General features: G+C 46.2%; 1 protein-coding gene across 1 annotated transcript in view; it reads right to left on the reverse strand.

Annotated features, from left to right (window-relative positions):
* The window catches only part of LPCAT1 (lysophosphatidylcholine acyltransferase 1), a 624,443-nt gene that overhangs the window by 485,981 nt on the left and 113,286 nt on the right, over positions 1-25,176 (reverse strand). The window contains 1 exon segment of the mRNA XM_030209843.1: positions 18,194-18,408. Within this exon segment, the coding sequence (XP_030065703.1) occupies positions 18,194-18,408 (215 nt within the window).

The following is a 25,176-nucleotide window of genomic DNA, read 5'->3' on the forward strand; positions in this document are numbered from 1 at the left end:
GGTATATCTTTTGTAGTCTATCTGGCGTGTTGTACCACCAGTACCATAATTTTATATCCATTCTCGACCACCGACTGGGTGATAGAGGCCCTCAATAGGTATCTAATTCCCCTCACCCAGCTGTCCCTTGTGAATGTTTGACGAAGAACCTCCTCCCATCGTCTGATATAGCGGTCTTGAGGGGTGGAGAGTTTTAATAGTGCCCTATATAATCTTGTCACCCCCCCCCCCTTTGCCCCTCCTCCTCTAATTGCCCTTTCCAGTGCTGTTTCCGCAAGTTCCAGTTCCTCTCTTGTCCGCCTTCTTATGAAGTTTCTCAAGTTATGGTACAGAGGCATTTCCCGGTCCTCTAAGCCATATTCCTCTTTTAGTTCTTCAAAGTCTTTGATTCCCTCATTATTCCATAATTGGCCCAGCATATATAACCCTTTGTGAGCCCATCTTTTATATATGTTCTCTGTCTCCCCTAATGGGAATCCCGGGGCCCCGCATATGGCCATTTGTAGAAAGTATCTTCTCTCCGGAAAGACTTTCCAGCGTATCCGGAGCCATGTATCTAGTAGGAGGCTAATCCCCACTTGAACCCTTTTAGCTATGGACAGAATCTGAGCAGAAGGTTTCAAAGTAACATCAACGACGACACCCAGATCCCTTTCTTGGTCAGTGACTCCTAACGTGGAACCTTGCATGACATAGCTATAATTTGGGTTCCTCTCACATGCATCATTTTGCACTTGCATTAAATGTCATCTGCCATTTAGACGCCCAGTCTCCCAGTCTCGTAAGGTCCTCTTGTAATTTTTCACAATCCTCTCGCGATTTAATGACTTTGTATAACGTTGTGTTGTCAGCAAATTTAATTACCTCACTAGTTACTCCCATCTATAGGTCATTTATGTTTAAATCTTTATTATCATTGCGCAACAAATGGAAACAGAACCAATACATATGCAACTAACAGTGAAAATCACAATGATCAACAGCTAGCCAAGCATCAACATATCATTTACATTTTCTCCCATCCCCCCAACCCCTCCCTCCGTCCGATTTCTCCCTCCTCAAACCCCTCCCCTCAACCCCCTCCCCTCTCCATCCCTAGCCCTCCCAACCCTCCCCTCCTCCCTCCTCCTACTTAGCATATCCCCTCCCCTTCTCCACTCCCTTCCCTCCCTATCCGCACAAGATTATTAATGTTAACATTACTATCACTATTAGGTACTATGAATTGAGGATTCTACTTCGTGCAGTGGGTTGCAAAGTGTCCCAAAAGTTCGCCCATGTTTTCTGCAGTGTCCGACCTTCTCTTGATGTCAAATCTTGAATTCCGCGCCTCTCTAACTTCAATAATTCAATCATTTGTATCCGCCAGTCCGCTATGGACAGTGCTCTACTGTCTCTCCAGTGCAGCAATATGGCTCTTTTCCCCATCAATGCTGCCCTCTGTAGGAAAGCGCGAAGGCCTGAGGGAGTGGGTCCAGCATACTTGAATTCTCCAAAAAGGAGTAGGGGTTGTCGCTGAATTTTATGACCCCAATATCTCCTAGTCTCACGCAGTATCTGTGCCCATAGCAATGTCGTGTGGCAGCAAGTCCAGAACATATGTCCAAGGGAGGCTTGAGCGAAACCACACCACGGGCAGGTATCAGACTGTCCATATCCTGCTTTAAAGGCTCTGTTTGGAGAAACAAAGTCGAAGGGCAAATTTATATTGTAGTTCCCAAAAGCGGGTGAAAACCAAGGTACTTTGTATGGAGGTCAGGAAACCACTCAATGTATCCTACGTGATCTCCACCTTCAGGTCTGCCGCCCATTTTCTCGCCACGGTTCGGTAATCTATGTCCTCTGTTGAGTCTTGTAGGTATCTGTGGTGGTATTTCAGGGGCACCGGGTTCTGTGCCCCTAAAGTCAATGCAGTGTTTAAAATGTCCTGAACATCCTCACTTAAGTTGTACCATCCCAGAGATCTGATGTAATGATGCACCTGTAGATAGGCAAAGCGGTCTTTCTCGGTCAGCTTAAATTCCTGTTGCAGTTCTGTAAATGGACGTATCTTGCCCTCCTCCGTCACTAGTTGGTAGATATACTGTATCCCACTTGTCCGCCATCGGGCGAAGGCTGCAGAGGTGGATCCCTCAGGAAAATCCGGATTGTGATACAGTGGCAGAAATGGAGTCGCCCTCCAATCAAAGTTATGTCTCTTACAGAGCCACTTCCATGTTGCCCTAGCTGCCAGTAATAATGGATTCTTCCCCAGCCCCTCATCTAATCTATGTCCCGGCGCATGCAATCCCCATCCTAGATGTGCAGTGGGAGCCAGAGCCATCTCTAAAGGTGTTATCGAAAAATCCTGGGTTCCTGCTAGCCAGTCTTTTATGTGCCTCATAGAACTAGCTACAGTGAGGTAACGTATGTTAAGCAGGCCCATTCCCCCATGTGATTTTGGTTTCTGTAATATCTGAATAGGGAGTCTAGGCCTTCTCCCATTCCACAAAAACTTGTGTGTGAGCTGATTAAGAGTCCGCTCCTCCCTCTCCCTCAGGTACAAGGGCAGCATCTGAAATATATATAGCCACTTAGGGGCAATCATCATGTTAAAAAGGCCTATCCGACCCGAAAGAGAGAGAGGGCACGCACTCCATGCCTGTAATAATCTCCTGGTCGAGGTCACAAGGGGCGAAACATTACTCTCATATAGTGCTTTCATGTCTACTGGGATTGTGACCCCCAGATAACGGATTTGATGTTGTGCCCACTGCAGTGGTTGTTGGCCTCTCCACTCTCTCCGTACCGTCTCACTCAGCGGAAGGGCCAGTGACTTAGCCAAGTTAAGCCTATATCCCGAAAGTTTCCCATAATTCTCTATCACAGATAGGAGCGATGTAAGCGAGGCCTGTGGGTCACTCAGCAACATCAGCACATCATCTGCGTATGCAAGTACTTTCAGTTCCCTCCCATACACCTGGATGCCCTTAATGTTGCACTGCGATCGAATTTCTGCCAATAAGGGCTCCAGAGTCAATATGAAAAGCAATGGTGACAGAGGGCATCCCTGTCTTGTGCCCCTTTCGATATCAAAACTATCTGTGTACATCCCATTTACTCTTATCATTGCTCGTGGGCGTGTATACAATGTTTCTACCGCTTGAAAAAACCACCCTGCCAACCCTCTGTCTCAGGACTTCAAACATGAAAGGCCATTCCACCTGATTCAAAAGCGCGTTCCGCGTCCTAAACTCACAAGCAACCCACGGGCCTCTGAACCTGGTCTAGCCAGCATGGCTAATAGTAATTTCCGCACGTGAGGACTGACTGGCGGCCCCGAATGAAGCCCGTTTGTTCCTCCGGTACTAGTTGAGGCATTAGGGGCGCCAATCTATCTGCATAAAATATGGGACAGTAGTTTCGCCTCTACATTAATATGAGTGATATGGGTCTGTAGGAGCTAGGGTCCAAGGGGTCTCTACCAGGTTTAGGTATAAGGCTAACAGCAGCCGTATTCGCATGTGCTGGGAAACACTCCGCCTCCACCACCGTATTTAGATATTCTGTTAAAGGACCTATTATCTGTGATGTTAATATTTTGTAAAATTCGCCAGACAGGCCATCGGGCCCAGGGGCGGAATGTAACTTCAGCGCTCTAATGGCTGTCTGTAACTCTTTGGCCTCTATCGGGATATTTAGAGAGGCTAAATGGTCTGTCAAAATACTCCCCAATTTCCTCTCTTGTAGGTATTTCTGAATTTTCTCCCGGAGGCCTACTTTTTCTGTTCCCCCCTATATAATGTGGCGAAGTGATCTTGAAAAGTCTGAGCTATTTCTGATAAGTTATTTGTAGTCTTGCCCCCAGGTGTCTTTATAGCGGAAATGAAATGCGGTCTCCGGGTTCCTTTCACCAGACGGGCCATCATTCCTCCTGCTCTGTCCCCAAATTTGTACAACTGGTACTTCCTGTACAGCAGGGATTTCTTTGTTCTCTCATGTAGTAGACTATTTAAGGCCACCCTAGTAGCCGTCAGTGTTCATAGTGGGATTGAGTAGGTTCGTGAATGTATCTGCGTCTCGCCCCCTCTAACTTCTTCTCTAGGTCTATGATTCCCTGGGTGATTTGTCGATTCCGTCTACTGACGTAGGCGATAATCTCACCTCTGAGTACCGCTTTGGCAGTAGACCAAAAAAGAACAATATCCTCTACGTGTTCCGAGTTATGTGCCTGAAACTCCTCCCATTTCTTTTGCCAAGTGGCCTTGGAATTCTTTAGAGGAGAATAAATATGCTGGGAATCTCCACCCTGATGGCCCTCTGGAAGAAAGTCCCCGATTCAATATCCACCCAAATGGCAGAATGGTCCGAAATCTCTCCGGGCCTATTGTGGCTGCAGTGATCTTGGGGAAGAGATCCGGTGTACCAGTATATAATCTATTCTGGGACTGTGTGTGATGTGCTCTGGAGGTATGTGTGTAATCCCTCTCTTCCCCATGGAGGATCCTCCAAGGATCTATCAGGCCCAGTCCCTGACAAATGTTTCTAACACCGAGGGGGAAGAAGTCAGACTTTTGGGAGGTGGGTTAGATCTGTCCAACTCTGCATCCATCACCAGATTTAAGTCCCCTGCTATTATTAAGGGCCACACCTTTCTGTCTTGATATCGGGTTAACAGTTGTGCATAAAATTTTTTGTGCTGAGGAGTTTGGCCCATACACTGAGGCCAGCAGTATCTCGTTCCCTTGTAGATTAAGTTGTATCCCCACCAATCTTCCCTCACCATCTTTGTACATAATTTTTGCTGTGCATAATAGTGTTTTGTGAATCAGGATCGCTACCCCCCCCCCTTTCGACCTATTGCTGGGGAGCTAAAAACTTCCCCCACCCAATGGCGCTTCAGCTTCTCATGTTCTTCCTGTGAAAGTCTGGTCTCCTGAAGGCAGGCTATTCCTACTTTGTGGCGATTAAGGGCCGCAAGTATTTTAGTTCTCTTAACTGGAGAGGAGATGCCCCCCACATTCCAAGAGATCAGGCGAATCCTAGCAGGTGACATACAGGGGTAACAGGCTGTCCTGGCAGCGCTAAGATGCTTTGTTTATGTCTCCAGGGCACCCAGCCTTGCCCCAGAGCTCCCTTTTTCCCACTGCACATCGCTTTATCACTATCCTCTCTTCTGTACCTGGTGTTGCTATGTGTTTTCTTAACTGGTACCAATGTTGTATTCCGTGTTCCCAAATGAAATCTTATGCTCCCCCTTTCTCTAACCCTTCCCACCCTATTCCCTACCCCCCCCCCCCCCCAAAGAATCTAACCTATGTACCCGTTCCCTATACATCTGCCCTCGTTAAGTTGGGAGCCCCTACAATGCACGAGGCCTCCCGCCCTTGTTGGCTGTATAACTAAGAAGTGTTCTCACAGCTTATTGTACTCACTGCATCAGTCCACTGCAAAGTCTAAGAACAGTCTCACTCTCCCCCTTCCTCAGCCGGCTGCGGAGCCAACTTGCATTCCAACTCTGCGATGTATTCCTTGGCTGCCAGCTCTGTGTCAAACGATTTCCATCTGTCTCCATGTCGTATACGTAACACCGCTGGGTAGATAAACATAAATCTGACCTGCAATTCGTGCAAACGGCGGCACAACGGGTTAAACTTCTTCCTTCGTTCTTGTAGAGATACCGAGTAGTCCTTGAAAATTCGAATCAAATGGCCGTCATATTTGGTGGTCTCTCTCTTTAATCTGTATCCTCTCAGAATCTCTAGTTTATGTAGGTAATTATGTACCTTTAATATCACTGCACGCGGGTGCCTGGCGGCCATCTTGTCTCCGGCCTACTCTGTGAACTCTCTCCAGACAGAGTGCCCCAGCGTGGTCTGATAAAGCAAATTCTGATTTAAGCCATTTTTCCACGACCTCTGCTAATGCTGGATCGCTGATCGATTCTGGCAGACCAATGAGACGCAAGTTGCTCCGTCTCGATCTATTCTCGAGATCGTCGATCTTTTCATTTAGCGCTGTTACCGTACTCTGCAGCGGTTTCATTGTTTGCTGCATCGGGGGGTGGATATCTTCCAAGTCTGACACCCGCTTCTCTAACTCTCCTGTTCGCTTGGAAGCTTCTGTCAGACGGGCTTCGAACTGTTCTATCTGTGTCGATAAACGTTCTAGGCGCGGCTCCAGCACTTGGGTTACTGCCGTCGTTATTTGCAGTAGCTGTGCCTCGGAGAGGGCAAACCCGCCTCGTGCCGTTGGCTGATCTGCGCCAGCGTCCGCTCCTCGCATTTTTTCTTTTTCTTTTTTAACGCTGCGGGCTGGCATTGTTTTTGGTTGCGCTTCGACAAACTTGTCCATCGGTGGGTAAGCTTCCTCTCTCTAGTCTTTTCTGACCTTCTCAAGAGGTTTTAGCGAGAATATATAACGATTTTGGGCGTCGGGCCTCGGAGAGCAGAGATCTCACGTCCTGCTCTCTCAGCGCATCACATGACCCCCCTACAGGTCATTTATAAAGATATTTAAAAAGCTGCAGTTCCAGCACAGACCCCTGGAGAACCCCACTAACTACCCTTCTCAATTAAGAATACTATTTAAACCTACTCTCTGTTTTGTATCTTTTAACCACTTTTAATCCACAATAGGACACTACCTCCTATCCCATGACTCTCCAATTCCACTGGAGTCTTTCATGAGGTAACTTTGTCAAACGCCCTTCTGAAAATCCAGCTACACAATATCAACCGGTTCACCTTTATCCACATGTTTGTTCACCCCTTCAAAGAACTGTAATAGATTGGTGAGGGAAGACTTCCCCTCACTAAATCCATATTGGCTTTGTCTCGTTAATCCATGCTTTTGAATATGCGCTGTAATTTTGTTCTCTATAACAGTCTCTACCATTTTGCCCGGCGCCGACATCAGGCTCACCGGTCTATAATTTCCCAGATCTCCTCTAGAACATTTTCTTAAAAATTGGCATTACATTGGCCACCCTCCAATCTTCAAGTATCACGCTCAATTTTAAAGATAAATTACATATTACTAACAATAGTTTCACAAGTTCATTTTTCAATTCTGTCAGTACTCTGGGATGAATACCATCTGGTCCAGGAGATATACTACTCTTCAATTTGTCAAACTGCCCCACTTAATCCTTCAGGTTTATAGAGATTTCATTCAGTTTCTCTAACTCATCAGCTTTGAATACCATTTCTAGCACCGGTATATCTCCCAAATCTTCCTCGGTGAGACCGAAGCAAAGAATTAATTTAATCTCTCTGCTATGACTGTGTTCCCTGATTGCCCCTTTTACCCCTTTGTCATCTAGCGGTCCAACCGATTCTTTTGCGGCTTCCTGTTTTTAATATACCTAAAAAAAAAAACATTTTACTATGTGTTTTTGCCTCCAACGCAATCTTTTTTTTTGAAGTCCCTCTTAGCCTTCCTTATCAGCGCTTTGAATTTGACTTGACATTCCTTATGCTGTTTCTTATTATTTTCAGTCCGTTCCTTCTTCCATTTTCTGAAGGATTTTCTTTTAGCTCTAATAGCTTCCTTCACCTCACCTTTTAACCATGCCGGCCGTCGTTTGGTCTTCCGTCCTCTGTTTTTTAATACGCGGAATATACTTGGCCTGGGCTTCCAGGATGGTGTTTTTGAACAGCACCCATGCCTGATGTAAATTTTTTACCTTCGCAGCCGCTCCTCTAGTTTTATTTTCACCGTCTTCCCATTTTATCATAGTCTCCTTTTTTAAAGTTACAAGCTAATGTATACTTACTCCAAATCTAATATCAAATCAGATCATATTATGATCACTGTTATCAAGCGGCACCAGCACCATTACCTCCCGCACTAGATCATGCGCTCCACTAAGGACTAGATCTAGAAAATTTCCTTCTCTTGTCGGTTCCTGTATCAGCTGCTCCAAGAAGCAGTCCTCGATTTCGTCAAGGAATCTTACCTCCCTAGCATGCCCTGATGTTACATTTACCCAGTCAATATCGGGGTAATTGAAATCACCCATTATTATTGTGTGCCCAGTTTGTTAGCCTCCCTAATTTCCTTTAACATTTCTACATCCGTCCGTTCTTCCTGGCCAGGTGGAGGGTAGTAAGGTCCTATCACTATCTTTTTCCCCTTTACACATGGAATTTCAATCCATAGGGATTCCAAGATGTGTTTTGTTCCCTGCAGAATTTTCAATCTATTTGATTCAAGGCCCTTCTTAACATACAATGCTACGCCTCCACCAATTCTATCCACCCTTATGATATAATTTGTACATAAGCATAAGAACATAAGCACCACCATACTGGGAAAAGACCAAGGGTCTATCAAGCCCAGCATCCTATCTCCGACAGCGGCCAATCCAGGCTTCAAGAAACCGGCAACCCCCCCCCCCCCCCCCCAAAAAAAAAAAAAAAAACAGACGCTAGCATGCAAGACACCACCAACAAAACAAAAAGATTTTCCCCTTGTACTACTATAAAGATAGCAGATGTAAATTTCAGAAACTGACATATTCCATTCACTACATTACAAATTAACAACAATAAATAAAATAAAAAATTAACACAGCTACCACACTACTTTATCGTAAAATAAAAATAAAACTATTTTTTCTACCTTTGATGTCTGAGCATTTTTTTCCTATTCATTTTGGTCCCAGTGTCTCTTTTCTGCTTTCCTTTGTTTTTTCCTATCTTTGCAGGGTCTCTGTCCATTTCTCATTTCTTTTCTGTGTCCATCATCTATCTTCCCTCTGCATCTCTATTTCTCCTGTCCAGCATTTCCCTTCTGTGTTTTCAGTGTCACCGTTCTACCTCTTTTCCAGTATCACCCTTCTGTGTTCCCATTACCCCCCCCCCCCCTTTTCTAGCATTGTCCCTCTAGGTGCCTATCTCCTCTATGTACTTCTCTCATCTCTTTTCCAGCAACTCCAGCTGTGTCCCTATCCTCCCCCCATGTTCATCATCTGCCCTCCCCCTTTTTCAGCATTGCTCAGTTGTCTCTATCTCTAGTCCCCCCCCTTTTCAGCATTGCTCCTCTGTGTCTCTATCTCACCTCCCCATTTTCAGCATTGCCCTCCTGTGTGCCTAGCTACCCCCTTTTTTAGCACTGCTACATGTCCCCATCACCCCTTCCCTTTTTCAGCATTTCCTTGTGCCAATCTACCTCTCTTTCAGCACTGAACCTTCCTAGTTTCAGCCCCAGACCTTTTCTCCCACCAGTCCCAGGCTTCAATCTCAGCCACTTTCTTCCTGTTTCCTTTTCAGCCCCCAGTTTAAGCTCCTGTCCCTTTTCAGTCCCCAGTTCGTACTAGCCCCGTTATCCTACCTACCCTCCTTTTTTGCCCCTAGTTCCAGTCCCCTTCATCCATCTGTCTTGAATTACGGCCCCCCTTTTCAGCCCCAGCCCCACTCTCATATCTGCCCCCCTTTTCAGCCCCAGACCAATTCTCCCACTTGTCCCTGCCCCAGGAATGGCCCCATTCTCCCTCCTGCCCTATTCTCAGACCATAGCTCCAGCTCCAGCCCCCTTCTCCCAACTGAGAACCCTTTTCCAACCCCCCCCCCCCCCACCCAGTCCCCACCTGCCTACCCTCAGATCCTTCAACAGCCCCCTTCTCTCTGCCACCCGGCCCCCTGCATTTTTAAAATCTCTAAATTGGCAGAGCAGCACCAGCGTGCAGCACCTCGCATCTGTGAAACAAGAAGATCACCTCGGGCCTTCCCTCACTGTGTCCCGCCCTCGCGGAATAGGAAGTTACATTAGACTGGGGATGTGGGCAAAAAGGGTTGTATGTGTATATATGATTTGGTACAACTTGGTTGGGAGACCTTTCTCTCCTTTGATCAAGTTTAAACATAAATGGGGGAATCCCTAATAACCAACGGCTTTTGTGTGGGAAATCTTGCCTGACCAATTTACTTCAATTCTTTGAAGGAGTAAACAAACATGTGGACAAAGGGAAGCCGGTTGATATTGTGTATCTGGATTTTCAAAAGGCGTTTGACAAGGTACCTCATGGAAGGCTACAGAGGAAATTGGAGGGTCATGGGATAGGAGGAAATGTCCTATTGTGGATTAAAAACTGGTTGAAGGATAGGAACAGAGAGTGGGGTTAAATCGGCAGTATTCACAATGGAGAAGGGTAGTTAGTGGGGTTCCTCAGGGGTCTGTGCTAGGACCACTGCTTTTTAATATATTTATAAATGATTTAGAGATGGGAGTAACTAGCGAGGTAATTAAATTTGCTGATGACACAAAGTTATTCAAAGTCGTTAACTCGCAACAGGATTGTGAAAAATTACAGAAGGACCTTACGAGACTGGGAGACTGGGCGGCTAGATGCAGATGACGTTCAATGTGAGCAAGTGCAAGGTGATGCATGTGGGATAAAAGAACCCGAATTATAGCTACATCATGCAAGGTTCCACGTTAGGAGTTACGGACCAAGAAAGGGATCTGGGTGTTATCGTCGATAATACACTGAAACCTTCTGCTCAGTGTGCTGCTGCGGCTCGGAAAGAGAATAGAATGTTGGATATTATTAGGAAAGATATGGAAAACAGGTGTGAGGATGTTATGGGAAAATTAGGTTCTTACCGTGATAATTTTCTTTCCTTTAGTCATAGCAGATGCAGCCATTACAGATGGGTTGTGTCCATCAACCAGCAGAGGGAGATAGAGAGCACACTTTTTCAGTGCCTCATACCAGCTTGCTCCACTGCCTCTCTTCAGTATTTGAAGCTTCCAAAGCAGTATGGCAAACCGCAATGGGAATAACATGAGCTTTCCTCACAGCGAACGATGGCCCTACAACAAAGGGCATTAACTCAGAATGGAGGGAATGAAGCATCCTCCCGGAGGGCATAAACTCATCCTCCACTGAGACATAACTGGAGGGAATAAACTCATCCTCCAAAACATGAAACTGGAGGGAATTAAGTCATCCTCCTTTAATTGAACAAGAATCCTGAAGACTGTTTTCCGACTTTCTTCCAAGGACGGAATCTCCAGGAAACACGAACAGAACCTGACATAGATTTACAGCAGATAGCATCAGACAGGGAGGGATCATGGCTGCATCTGCTATGACTAAAGGAAAGAAAATTATCACGGTAAGAACCTAATTTTCCCTTCCTTGTCATCAAGCAGATGCAGCCATTACAGATGGGATGTATCAAAGCAATCCCTAGATAGGGTGGGAACAAGCCACACCACGCGCCAGCACTTGCGCTCCAAAATGTGCGTCCCTCCTGGCAGCCACATCCAGCCTGTAATGTCGGACAAAAGAGAGCTTAGAAGCCCATGTTGCTGCACTACAAATCTCTTGAAGAGACAGTGCTCCAGTTTCAGCCCAAGAAGAGGAAATTCCTCTAGTGGAATGCGCCTTAAAAGCATCAGGCGGAGGCCGGCTGGCAAGCAAATAAGCTGAAAAGGTAGATTCTTTAAGCCAGCGGGCAATAGTGGCTTTAGACGCTGGAGACCCTCTGCGAGGACCTGATAGCAAAACAAACAGATGATCAGAGGTCCTGAAAGAGTTAGTAACTCGCAGATACTGCAGCAGAGTCCTGCGCACGTCCAACAGGTGCAATTGCCCAAAAGATTCTGGAAACGCCTCCTCGACAAAGGAGGGCAAGAAAATAGGTTGGTTTAGGTGAAACGCTGAAACCACCTTAGGCAAGAAGAAAGGCACGGTCCGAACCGTGACCCCGGACTCTGAAAACTGTAGAAAAGGGTCTCTACAGGACAGCGCCTGGAGCTCTGACATCCGTCTCGCCGAAGTAATGGCCACTAACAAGATGGCCTTCAGTGTCAAATCTCTCTCTGAAGCACGCCGAAGTGGTTCAAAGGGAGCACCCTGAAGGGCCTTCAGCACTAGCCCCAGATTCCAAGCTGGACAAGGTGCACGCACGGGAGGACGGAGCCGAAGCACCCCTCTAAGAAACCGTGCCACATCTGGATGAGCAGCTAAAGACACGCCTTCAACCTCGCCATGCGGGGAGGCCAACGCTGCCACTTGCACCCGCAGGGAATTATAGGCCAAGCCTTTTTGTACACCATCCTGCAAAAAGTCCAGAATCGGCGAGACAGGAGCCCGCAGGGGTGTGATCTCTCTGGAAGCACACCAGACTTCAAACTGGCGCCAAATCCTGGCATAAGCCACGGAAGTGGAAAGCTTGCGGGCTTGCAGGAGAGTGGTAATTACTTTATTGGAATAGCCTCTGCCTCTCAATTGCGCCCTCTCAATCGCCAGGCCATAAGACCAAATCAGCCAGCGTCCTCCACGGTCACCGGACCCTGTGACAACAGTTTGGGAACCAGAGGTAACTGAAGGAAATCCTCTAGGAGCATCTGTCGGAGGTCCGCATACCAAGGCCTCCTGGGCCAATCCGGGGCGACAAGAACCGCTTCTCCTGGATGCAGCCAAATCCGCAGGAGCACTCGCCCTATCAAGGGCCACGGAGGGAACACATACAGTAGGCCCAGAAGCCAGGGTTGAGCCAAGGCATCCAACCCCGCCGCGCGAGGATCTCTCCGTCTGCTGAAGAAGCACGGGACTTTGGCATTGGTGCTTGTCGCCATTAGATCCATCATGGGCTTGCCCCATTTGGCACATATCTGCAGGAACACTTCGTCTGCAAGTTCCCACTCCGCTGGATCGATCTGATGCCTGCTTAGATAATCGGCTTGCACGTTGTTCTGACCTGCAATGTGAGCTGCCGACAGAAACTGTAGATGCAGCTCAGCCCAGTGGCAAATTTGTTCGGCCTGCGCGGCTAGAGCTCTGCACTGAGTGCCGCCTTGTCGATTTATGTAGGCCACTGCTGTTGTGTTGTCTGACATCACTCTGACAGCCAATCCCTTCCAGGGTCACTTGAAAGGCCAGAAGCACCTGAAACACCGTTTTCAACTCTAGGCGGTTGATGAACCATTCAGACTCCTCGGGTGTCCATAGATCCTGGGCATGCTTCCCCTTGCAATGTGCGCCCCAGCCTTTCAGACTGGCATCTGTCACCACTAGGCACCAATCGGGGAGCACCAGCGGCATTCCTCGCCACAGCATGCTGTCTGAGAGCCACCACTCCATGCTGAGTCGGGTCGCAGGGAGCCAAGAAAGTCTGCATTGGTAATCCTGAGATACTGGAGACCATCTTTGGAGTACAGCATACTGTAGAGGTCTCAGGTGCGCTCTCGCCCAGGGCACCAGTTCCATGGTGGCCATCATCGATCCAAGCAGCTGGACAATGTCCCAAGCTCGCGGGTGGGGCATCCTCAGGAGCAGACGGACCTGATTCTGAAGCTTGCACCGCCTTTGCTTGGGTAGGTACACATACCCCGAGGCTGTGTCGAACCTGGCCCCCAAATATTCTAGAGACTGCGAGGGGGTCAGGTGACTTTTGGCCAAATTGATGACCCAGCCCAGAGATTGAAGTACTGAGACCACTCTGGCTGTTACATGCTGACTCTCTGCAGCACAGTTTGCTCGAATGAGCCAGTCGTCCAGGTACGGGTGAACCCGAATACCCTCTCGCCTTAGAAAGGCAGCTACCGCCACCATAACCTTCGAAAAGGTGCGGGGAGCTGTGGCGAGGCCAAAAGGCACAGCCCGGAACTGGAAATGCTTTCCCATCACCGCAAACCTCAGAAACTTCTGGTGCGGGGGCAAAATTGGAATGTGCAAGTAAGCTTCTTTCAGGTCCAGAGACGTGAGAAACTCTCCTGGCTGTACTGCCGCAATGACGGAGCGCAGGGCTTCCATGTAAAAATGCTGCACTCTCAGGGATTTGTTTAATTCTTTTAAGTCCAGAATACGGCGAAAAGACCCTCCTTTTCGCGGCACCACAAAGTAGATGGAGTATCGGCCGTAGCCGTGTTCGGCGGGAGGTACCGGGGACACGGCCCCTATCTGAATCAGACCTTGTAAAGTCTCCTCTACCGCCGCCTGTTTGGCGGCAGAACCGCATCGGGACTCCACAAACACGTCTCTTATAGGGGCGTCGAATTCTATTCTGTAACCGTCTCTGATCAGGTCCAAGACCCACTGATCTGAAGAAATGTTGGCCCACTCCTCGGCAAAGAGGGAAAGATATCCTCCGATGACAGGACTCGAGGAGAGGGCCGGTGCACCATCATTGAGAGGGTCGCCCCTGGACTCCAGGCCTTGAGCCAGTGGCTGTGGAACGTTTGTCCGAGCGAAAGGAGTTCCTCTGCTGAAAACTAACACAAGAAGTGAACCCAGCAGAACGCCCCGGGCGGTACCTTCGAGCTTCACGGAAGCGAGGTCTGTAAGAGCAGTGAACCGTTGCATTCGTAGAGGAAGGCCGAGGCCTATGTTCGGGCAAGCGCTGGGGTTTAGCCTCACCCAGGCCCTTCACAATTTTCTCCAACTCCTCACCAAACAGGAGAAGGCCTTGAAAGGGCAACTTCACCAACCTTTGCTTAGAGGCCATGTCCGCTGCCCAATGCCGTAGCCAAAGAAGACGGCGAGCCGCCACTGCTACTGCCATGTGTTTAGCCGAAGCTCTGACAATATCATAAAGGGCATCAGCAAGAAAGGACACGGCCGACTCCATCAGCGGAGCCACATCTGAAAAGGGCTCCGCTCTATCACCGGGCTGTTCCACTGCCTGTTGCAACCAAGCCAGGCAGGCTCTAGCAGCATAACAACTGCATGCAGACGCCCGAATAGTGAGACCTGCAATTTCAAATGACCGTTTAAGTGCTGATTCCAGTCTACGGTCTTGAATATCCTTCAGGGCAACACCTCCTTCAACAGGGAGGGTAGTTCTCTTTGTCACAGCTGTGACTAGGGCATCCACTTTAGGCATAGCAAAGCGAGCCATATGCTCCTCACTCAGAGGGTATAATTGCCCCATAGCCCTGGAAACTTTCAAAGGTCCCTCGGGGTCAGCCCATTGAGCCAAAATAAGCTCTTGGATGGAGTCATGCAAAGGAAAGGCTCAAGCAGGCTTTTTGGTACTAACCATCCTAGGATTCACAGAGGAGGCTGTGCCACTGGCAGGGTCCTCAAAAGAGAGAGCCTGCAGGGCATCAGAAATAAGCGCTGGCAGCTCATCACGGTGGAAAATCCTCACCGCGGAGGGATCGTCCAGATCCTGAGTCACTTCTGCACCAGACTCTGGCTCCTCAGACCATGAAGGCCTGCCCGAGTCCTCCGAATCCTTGCAGCCCGACCACGGGGGGGGAAATGGAGGTGCAGCACTCTCTGAAGGGGAATGAGCCCTTCTGCGCTTCATATTCTGCCAATTATCAGGGAATAACACCTCAGAGGGCATACCCAGGCTAGAATCCACCGGAGTGGCATTAGAAGAGGCCCATGCCGGGCTTTGTGGGAGAGCTCTTTTAAGCATGTATGCTTTATGCATTAATAAGACAAAATCAGGGGAGAAAAACTCACCCTGGGCACCCGGAACTCTGCCGGGGCTAGTAGCTCCCATATCAGCCTCACTCCGAGGCCTCCCCCCGGGCTCAGGACTCTCCGTCTCAGCGGAGGTCGCGCCATGTGGTAAATTCAAAATGGCACCCGCTGCCAGCTCAGAGCGCGAAGAATCGTCGCTCGCCATGCTCGGGCCGGCTCTAACGTCTATACAGCACGATTTACAGAGCCCCGCTGCTGATCTGCGCTTGCCACACTTGGAACAGCGCTTTACTGTCTCCGCAGCCATCGCCGAAAACGGCGGTAAAATTCAAAATGGCGGTTTGCGTCAAAATCGCCCCGATCGCGGGCCCACCCCGGAGGAGTCAGAAAACACTCTTACCTCACTGGCCCGAGTATCACAGCTCCGGTCCCACAGAAAAAGGCAAGGAAAAACCTCTGTTCCAGTGACTAAGCGCTTTTTTTTTTTTTTTTTTTTTTTTTTTAACGCTGTGAGGAAAGCAGAGGTAAATAGAACTCCGGAGGCTCAGGTGAGTGGGAAAGGCAGGGAAAGGGCGAACCTATGTGCCTGCATCCACTGTTCTTGGGGAAGGACAGGGAAAGCTAAGCAATGTGTCCACATCCATGGAGGTATGGGTAAGGCAGAGAAAGGGCGAACCTATGTGCCTTTAAAGTGACGCTGCAATAGCCTCCAACACCCCTGCTAACAACTGGCAAAAGCACAGGAGCAACCTCCAGGCAGATTTTAGATAGAGCTCGAAGAAGCTGCAGCCACTCTGCTAGGGGAGGTAGAGAATACTGAAGAGAGGCAGTGGAGCAAGCTGGTATCATGAGGCACTGAAAAAAGTGTGCTCTCTATCTCCCTCTGCTGGTTGATGGACACAACCCATCTGTAATGGCTGCATCTGCTTGATGACAAGGAAAATGCCGTTATATCGCTCCATGGTGCGACCGCACCTTGAGTACTGTGTTCAATTCTGGTTGCCGCATCTCAAGAAAGATATAGTGGAACTGGAAAAGGTGCAGCGAAAGGCGACTAAAATGATAGCGGGGATGGGACGACTTCCCTATGAAGAAAGACTAAGGAGGCTAGGGCTTTTCAGTTTGGAGAAGAGACGGCTGAGGGGAGACATGATAGAGGTATATAAAATAATGAGTGGAGTGGAACAGGTGGATGTGAAGCATCTGTTCACGCTTTCCAAAAATACTAGGACTAGGGGGCATGCGATGAAACTACAGTGTAGTAAATTTAAAACAAATCTGAGAAATTTTTTCTTCACCCAACGTGTAATTAAACTCTGGAATTCATTGCCGGAGAACGTGGTGAAGGCGGTTAGCTTGGCAGACTTTAAAAAGGGGTTAGAAAGTCCATAAACCGCTACTAAATGGACTTGTGAAAAATCCACAATTCCAGGAATAACATGTATAGAATGTTTGTACGTTTGGGAAGCTTGCCAGGTGCGCTTGGCCTGGATTGGCCGCTGTCATGGATAGGATGCTGGGCTCAATGGACCCTTGGTCTTTTCCCAGTGTGGCACTACTTATGTATTTATGTAACTATTCCATTATCAACGGATACGCCACTATATTACTGGGTTGCAAAGCAAAGAGTGAGGTAGTTCGCAAATTAATGAGTTAGATGAAAATTCTGTCACACTTCAAAGTCCAAGATTGTCTACATGGTATGGGGATGGACAATTGGGTAGGAATGGGAAATACCTAGCGAGTTTAGCAACTCAATGCACCAGGTATTTAGCGGAAGACATTTCAATATAAGACATATTCACAGTGTGGGAAGATGGGAAGCGTCTGCTCCCCTACACAAATTTGCAAAAAAAACTCTATGCTGTTGTACAAGGTGTACATTAATAAGGAGAAAGGGGTTACTATGAAATTGTGGTATGACAATACTTGTTCTAAATGTAAGAGAATGGTGGGTACATAGATTCATTCCTTTCTCAAGTATGCTGCCCTGCAAAATTTGTGGACTGAAGCAGTTCGCTTGGTGGAAGCAGTAGTGGGGCACCTACTAGACTGTAATTATAGTATGTTGATGTTGGGCTTCTGAGATTTGGGAGAGCAGAAACTGTACTGTGTTCTTTCTAGTGCAGGTTCACAAGGATGCCCCTTTAGTCACAGCATGGCTGAATCTCATGAGTCCAACGTTGGTGATGGAAATCTTGACTGCTAAAACATGCAAGTAGAGGACTGCTTTGCACTTGACACAACTGTGTAAAAATTTCAACGACTGTGCCCTATGGACTTGGTTCCCTTTTAGTAAGAGAGTAGGGAATGTGTGACTGTAGAAGTATATGAGATTATGTGTGTTTTCTTTAAGGGTTTTTAATTACAATTTTATTTTTGCTTCTTGATGAACCAAATTAGTGTACACTAATTTCTGACAGTTTGCGTCACTAACTTTTATTGCTTTATTTGATGATGCATTTAGAACACACACAAAATATATTTTATTTTATATTTATTTCATATTTATATTTGTTTTAAATACTTTTTGTCTGATTATGTTTCTATGGTATTTCTTAAATTCTATTGTCTAACCACTTAGAACCATTAGTGACTGGTGAAATACAAATATTGTTAAATAATTTGAAAAGTATACTCTTGAAAATGTATTGTTGCTACTAAATAAATCTATCTTTTTATTGAAATGATAACGGAAACTAATTTACATTAAACTGAACTTTTTCCCACCTAACATCCAAGTCAAAACAATCTTTTCAATTTTTTTTTTATATAATCATGTATTTTTCTTTACAGTTTTCAATTCTGAGTTTCCAAGTCACTTACTTCCCCACACAGGAATGCTCCTGCTTTCTTCCTTCATCACAATTGAAGCCATGGTCATAGTCACTGGAATAGCATCAAAGTAGGAAGAATGAGGAGCCAGAGTAAGGATTGGTGCTTCTGCAGGTAGAGCCCGCCTACCCTTTACTGTTATCCAGTGGAATCCACCAGCAAACCACATTGCTCTCATGATTACCTTTAGCAAAATGTCCAATATCCTGTAATTAAAATGTACAAGTTGTAAAATATATTGAAAACATGCAACTTCTATAAACATTGAACATCTCACCATAACCAACATATGTTAAAAACATATAAACCCAAATCATACATACTTTCCACCCATATTGGCAAGAACTTAATATTCTATTCTATCAACACCCTATTTCATTATTTCAATCCAACAGAAAAGAATTACACAAGAGGAGTCAAGAAATATCTGTCTGTCTGGGGGGTCAAGATATTAACATTTAATTGAAAGATATGAAAATGGCATGCAGGAAAAATGGGCCAAAACAGACCTGGAATTTCAGAGAAATAAGGCCTCCTCTCCTAAAAAAAAATGGCCCAATGCATTTTTATGGGAGGAAGCATTCCAGATTCTGCAGCTTAAATTACATACAGTGAAAAACAACAATTAGGAAATTCCTCCCTTCAAAATGCCTCTCCTTGTTCTCTACTCTCTCAAACCCCAGAACTTCTTAGTCCCTCAAAACTCCCCCCCCCTTCAACTGCCCCTCTCTTATCAAAATGGCCCCAACCCCATCCTCCTGCAACTGGCCCCACAACTATGAAATCTGCCCCAAACCAAAAAAATAAAGGTAAAAAAGGAGGATCTAGTCAGAACACACAAACAATGAACCAGTATGGCAGCAGAATGCTTTATTCACAATAATACCTGAAACGGCCACATTTCAGCATATACCTGCATCAGAAGTGTAACATCTACAGATAAAACCATGATAAAAGACATCAAAAGATAAAACCACACTAGTGACAAAACATAAAAAACAACAGAAACTAAAATACAAACCAACATATAAATATACCATAACAAACATGCAAATCATGCAATATTTTTAAATGTACTAAATAATCTATAGAAGAGAAAAAGTATCAACATATAAATGTAAAACTTATGAATTATCCAAAAATGTATTAAATTAAATGAACTTCTATGAAAAGTCATATAAAATGAGAAATTAAATAATAGATTAGTGTGCTGGCTATTATAAACATTGCAAAAATAATTTAAAAATACTGTATATAAATTATGAAACTCTCTCAATAGGTTATCATTAGAACAATATTGCATTCAACCCAAAACCAAGTTACCTGTAGCAGGTGTACTCTGTGAACAACAGGATAAAAGTCCTCATTGCATGGGTGATGTCACCGGTGAAGCATGCATGGGAAAGCTTCTACTACTACTACTTAGCATTTCTATAGCGCTGCTAGGGTTATGCAGCGCTGTACAATTTTAAACAAGGGGAAGGGCAGCCCCTGCTCAAGAGAGCTTCTCCAGCTTAGTAACCATACCATACTATATTATCATTCGTATTCTGCTCGACTATGAAGTTCACTGTGGACCCCAATACAATGAGCTAGAACAAATACTAGGAATTACATATTAATCAAGGTTGACATACATCTTAAATCTTAAAGCCGTCTCACCGGTTTTAAATTCACACCTCAACAAAATCTTTGAAATTGTTCAAAGATCTTCCCATATCTTACTCCTTTCAGATCAGAGAAATGAAACGTAAAAGAACGCAAAAAATCTCTTATTTTGTCCTAAAATTGGTGGTAGCAATTTGACCATATAATATGGAGCCCCATAAAAAGACTTAAAAACCACAGAACACAATTTAAAAATAATTCTCTAATAGGAAGACACTGTAGCTGATGTAGTAATGATGTAACTATCTTATCGAGTCGCAGTCGTATTCTGCAGAGTTTGTAGTTTCTTAATCAAAGAAATCTGGACAACCACTAAAAACTACACTGCACTAATCCAACTGCATTAGCGTAAAGCCTGTGTTAACATTCTGAACTGTTCAGCCAGAAACAGATGTCTGATCTTTTTAAGCTTCCTCAAAATGGCAAAAGATCTTCTTACCTGGTTATTTATATGCAAGACTAGCAATAATAATGGATCTAAAACAATGCCTAAGACCTTTAAAAAAAGGTTTCTAGCTGTGTCATGTGGTGCAACGAGCTGAGGAACAGCGTTTTTCCTTTACTTCCGGATCTCTCTCATTATGTTTAAAACATTTTTTATTGATGACAAAGTAAACAGCAGAAATAACAAAGCATTCAACACGAATCATCAAAGTTTTTTGGAATACAACCCAACCAATCCCACCACCAACAATCTTAAACAATACCGAGAGTACAAAGGGCTAGGGTTCTTATAACCCTCTGATAAAAGGCAATGTCAATAAGCAAGTAGATAGAAAGAGAAGCAAAAGAAAGAAAGAAAAAGAAAAACAAATACCAAGATTCTAGTCGAGACTCCAACATGCATTCAAAAAGTGTTCAACACTTTACTGCAGGCCTTAGGGGATAAAGACTGAATGTAACTGTCCCAAATTAAGAGAAAAGCCTTCTTATGCTTAAAAGATATTCTGGCTGCAGTTTTCTCCATCATCAAAAAGTGAAACTTGTTATGCTATGCTCAATAAGGGGAAATCAACCACAGTCCACACCCCCAAGATAATCTTTTTACCTACAATCCCCACTTTGCAAAACAACTGACGCCCCCCTCCCCTTGCCATGCAGCACAAAGACATCAAAATAATCTAAACGCAGAGGAACTGACATAGTAAACATAGTAGATGACGGCAGAAAAAGACCTGCACGGTCCATCCAGTCTGCCCAAGAAGATAAATTCATATGTGCTACTTTTTTATTTGTACTGTCCTCTTCAGTGCACACACCGTATAAGTCTGGCCAGCCCTATCCCCGCCCCCCAACCACCAGCTCTGGCACAGACCCTATAAGTCTGCCCAGCACTATCCCCGTCTCCCAACTACCAGTCCCGCCTCCCCCCACCAGCTCTATCACAAACCGTATAAAAGTCTGCTCAGCACTATCCCTGCCTCCCACCACCGGCTCTGGCACAGACCGTATAAGTCTGCCCAGCACTATCCCCGCCGCCCAACCACCAGCCCCGGCACAGACCGTATAAGTCTGCCCAGCACTAGTCCCGCCTCCCAACCACCAGCCCCAGCACAGACCGTATACGTCTGCCCAGCACTAGCCCCACCTCCCAACCCGTGACATCACCAAAGGAGAGCTCCAGCCAGCCTCTGAGTATTTATTAGCACCACCGCAGCATCTTTGATAAATACTTTAACTGACTCCAGAACTTGCTGTAGGTACATCTTGAGCATCTCCTGATGAGTTCCAAGGCTCCTATGACAGATTTGGCTGGATTCGCTTACTCGGGGCCTACCGCATTGGCCCACATGGGCGATTCAGAGGCGTGATCTTCCGCGCATCAATTACAGCAGGCATCTCAGCGTTTGCCACCACTGTTTCCCTCCGGCGACTCTCTGGAGCAAAATAATTAGGCTGTGGCTGCAAGAAATAAAGGCGGATTTATAAAGGCGGATTTAAAAGCGGCGCACAATGACCTGGCCACACTGGGCATGGACCTGAGAGGTGAGATTGGAGCAGTGGATCATCAGGTGGTGGAGGAGCGCCTAGAACAATCAGAGACCTTACATAATTTAGCACTACAGGCTAAAGAGGCACAAGCTGAAACACACTAGATCTGGGATAAAACTGAGGATTTAGAAAACCGGAGTCGCTAGTGTAATGTTCGCTTTCGAGGCCTCCCAGACACACCACTGTATTCAGACTGTGAGACAGTGGTGCAGAAGATAGCAAGTGCATTGCTGGCAGAAATACAGGTAGTGCTGGACCCTGACGAAATCCGTTTGGAGCAAGCACACTGGTCCTTGGGAGCCCCAAGAACCAACAAACCTCGGGACCTGATTGTCTGCTTCTCAGACTTTAAGCTAAAAGTATGCCTCCCTAGGGGTATCTGAGTTCAAATGGGACAGTTACCATAAAGAACTGTACCAAGATCTGGCTGCACCTACACTGAAATGGAGGGCCGAGCAAAAGCATTTTACACAGTTTCTGCACTCCCAAGAAATTCGCTATAGTTGGGGTCACCCATTTGCTTTGAGATTCTATAAAAAAGGCAAATGCATCAGATCCGGACAGTTGCAGAGGCGGCCAAGATTTTCCCAGAAGAAGCTGCTAATAAGGAGGACACCTCGGCCCGTCATCCAGCTGTACCAAAAGCAGCCCGGCCACGCTAGCACAGAGTCACGTCAGGCAAGGGCAGCCTTCAACAACAACAACAGTCAGACTCTACTTTAAAAAGTAGAGCTCTACCATTAAAACCTATTGGGTTGCCTATGTTAGGCATGGAATGCCATGCGGTTCAGGCTTACTACTGACTGGGGTTTGTTGAAGCAGACTGGCAAATGGGTTATAGCCACTTCCTTCTGAGGAACCCTTACGTTTTGCAAGGAGGAGTGCCTGGTTATTAAGGAGGGTAGGGGAGGGGGATTGTTTTGGGGTGGGTGGAGGGAGGGATGTCATTTTATTTCTGTGGGTATTAAGAGTCCTATTCTCAAGCAGTTTTTAAACAGTTTATATGATGGATAATGAGTGCAATCACCTTTCTTACACTTAATGTTAAGGGGTTGAACTCACCAGTGAAGTGTCAGCTTTTGTTTAGAGAGATCAGGCGCTTACACGCAGACGTGTCCTTTGTGCAGGAGACACACTTGCTTCCCACATATGAGCACCTACAGTGGGGGAAATAAGTATTTGATCCCTTGCTGATTTTGTAAGTTTGCCCACTGACAAAGACATGAGCAGCCCATAATTGAAGGGTAGGTTATTGGTAACAGTGAGAGATAGCACATCACAAATTAAATCCGGAAAATCACATTGTGGAAAGTATATGAATTTATTTGCATTCTGCAGAGGGAAATAAGTATTTGATCCCCCACCAACCAGTAAGAGATCTGGCCCCTACAGACCAGGTAGATGCTCCAAATCAACTCGTTACCTGCATGACAGACAGCTGTCGGCAATGGTCACCTGTATGAAAGACACCTGTCCACAGACTCAGTGAATCAGTCAGACTCTAACCTCTACAAAATGGCCAAGAGCAAGGAGCTGTCTAAGGATGTCAGGGACAAGATCATACACCTGCACAAGGCTGGAATGGGCTACAAAACCATCAGTAAGACGCTGGGCAAGAAGGAGACAACTGTTGGTACCATAGTAAGAAAATGGAAGAAGTACAAAATGACTGTCAATCGACAAAGATCTGGGGCTCCACGCAAAATCTCACCTCGTGGGGTATCCTTGATCATGAGGAAGGTTAGAAATCAGCCTACAACTACAAGGGGGGAACTTGTCAATGATCTCAAGGCAGCTGGGACCACTGTCACCACGAAAACCATTGGTAACACATTACGACATAACGGATTAGAATCCTGCAGTGCCCGCAAGGTCCCCCTGCTCCGGAAGGCACATGTGACGGCCCGTCTGAAGTTTGCCAGTGAACACCTGGATGATGCCGAGAGTGATTGGGAGAAGGTGCTGTGGTCAGATGAGACAAAAATTGAGCTCTTTGGCATGAACTCAACTCGCCGTGTTTGGAGGAAGAGAAATGCTGCCTATGACCCAAAGAACACCGTCCCCACTGTCAAGCATGGAGGCGGAAATGTTATGTTTTGGGGGTGTTTCTCTGCTAAGGGCACAGGACTACTTCACCGCATCAATGGGAGAATGGATGGGGCCATGTACCGTACAATTCTGAGTGACAACCTCCTTCCCTCCGCCAGGGCCTTAAAAATGGGTCGTGGCTGGGTCTTCCAGCACGACAATGACCCAAAACATACAGCCAAGGCAACAAAGGAGTGGCTCAGGAAGAAGCACATTAGGGTCATGGAGTGGCCTAGCCAGTCACCAGACCTTAATCCCATTGAAAACTTATGGAGGGAGCTGAAGCTGCGAGTTGCCAAGCGACAGCCCAGAACTCTTAATGATTTAGAGATGATCTGCAAAGAGGAGTGGACCAAAATTCCTCCTGACATGTGTGCAAACCTCATCATCAACTACAGAAGACGTCTGACCGCTGTGCTTGCCAACAAGGGTTTTGCCACCAAGTATTAGGTCTTGTTTGCCAGAGGGATCAAATACTTATTTCCCTCTGCAGAATGCAAATAAATTCATATACTTTCCACAATGTGATTTTCCGGATTTAATTTGTGATGTGCTATCTCTCACTGTTACCAATAACCTACCCTTCAATTATGGGCTGCTCATGTCTTTGTCAGTGGGCAAACTTACAAAATCAGCAAGGGATCAAATACTTATTTCCCCCACTGTATGTGGTCATAATGGTCTTTTCCACTTTTATTTTGCTTCTAGCCACACAGATTTTAAAAAAGGGAGTTTTGATAGCTCTCTCCCAGAGACATCCCTGGCAAGTGAAACACATTGTTCGGGATAGAGGATGACGATATATTCTTTTGGTTTTACAGGTCGGAACAGAGGTGTTGTCTCTTCTATGCCCCCAATGAACATCAAGGAGCCTTTTCTGATGAGCTATCAGTGATCCTCTCCAGGCACATAGAGGGTACTTTGTTGGCAGGAGGCGATTTTAATCTTACCCTGCAGCCACACCTGGATAACTCCTGTTAATAATAATGAACATGCTGCAGAAATATAATGAGAAACTGTTGAGCAGTGTGAAGTTCCTATGGTCAGTGGAATGCAAGCATTAAGGCAAACGAGATATGAGTCCACAGGCCTGTGAAAGCAATAAGGGAGTCATAGAATTAACCTTGAGTTGAGAAGCAGCCTGGTACAAAGCAGAGACAAGAGGCTGTATAAGGGGGAGGGGAGACAGTCTTTGCTGGACAGAAAGAATGTGTTTGTAGATAAGA

The sequence above is a fragment of the Microcaecilia unicolor genome, chromosome 1, assembly GCF_901765095.1.
Source record: "Microcaecilia unicolor chromosome 1, aMicUni1.1, whole genome shotgun sequence".
Classification (NCBI taxonomy): Eukaryota; Metazoa; Chordata; class Amphibia; order Gymnophiona; family Siphonopidae; genus Microcaecilia; species Microcaecilia unicolor.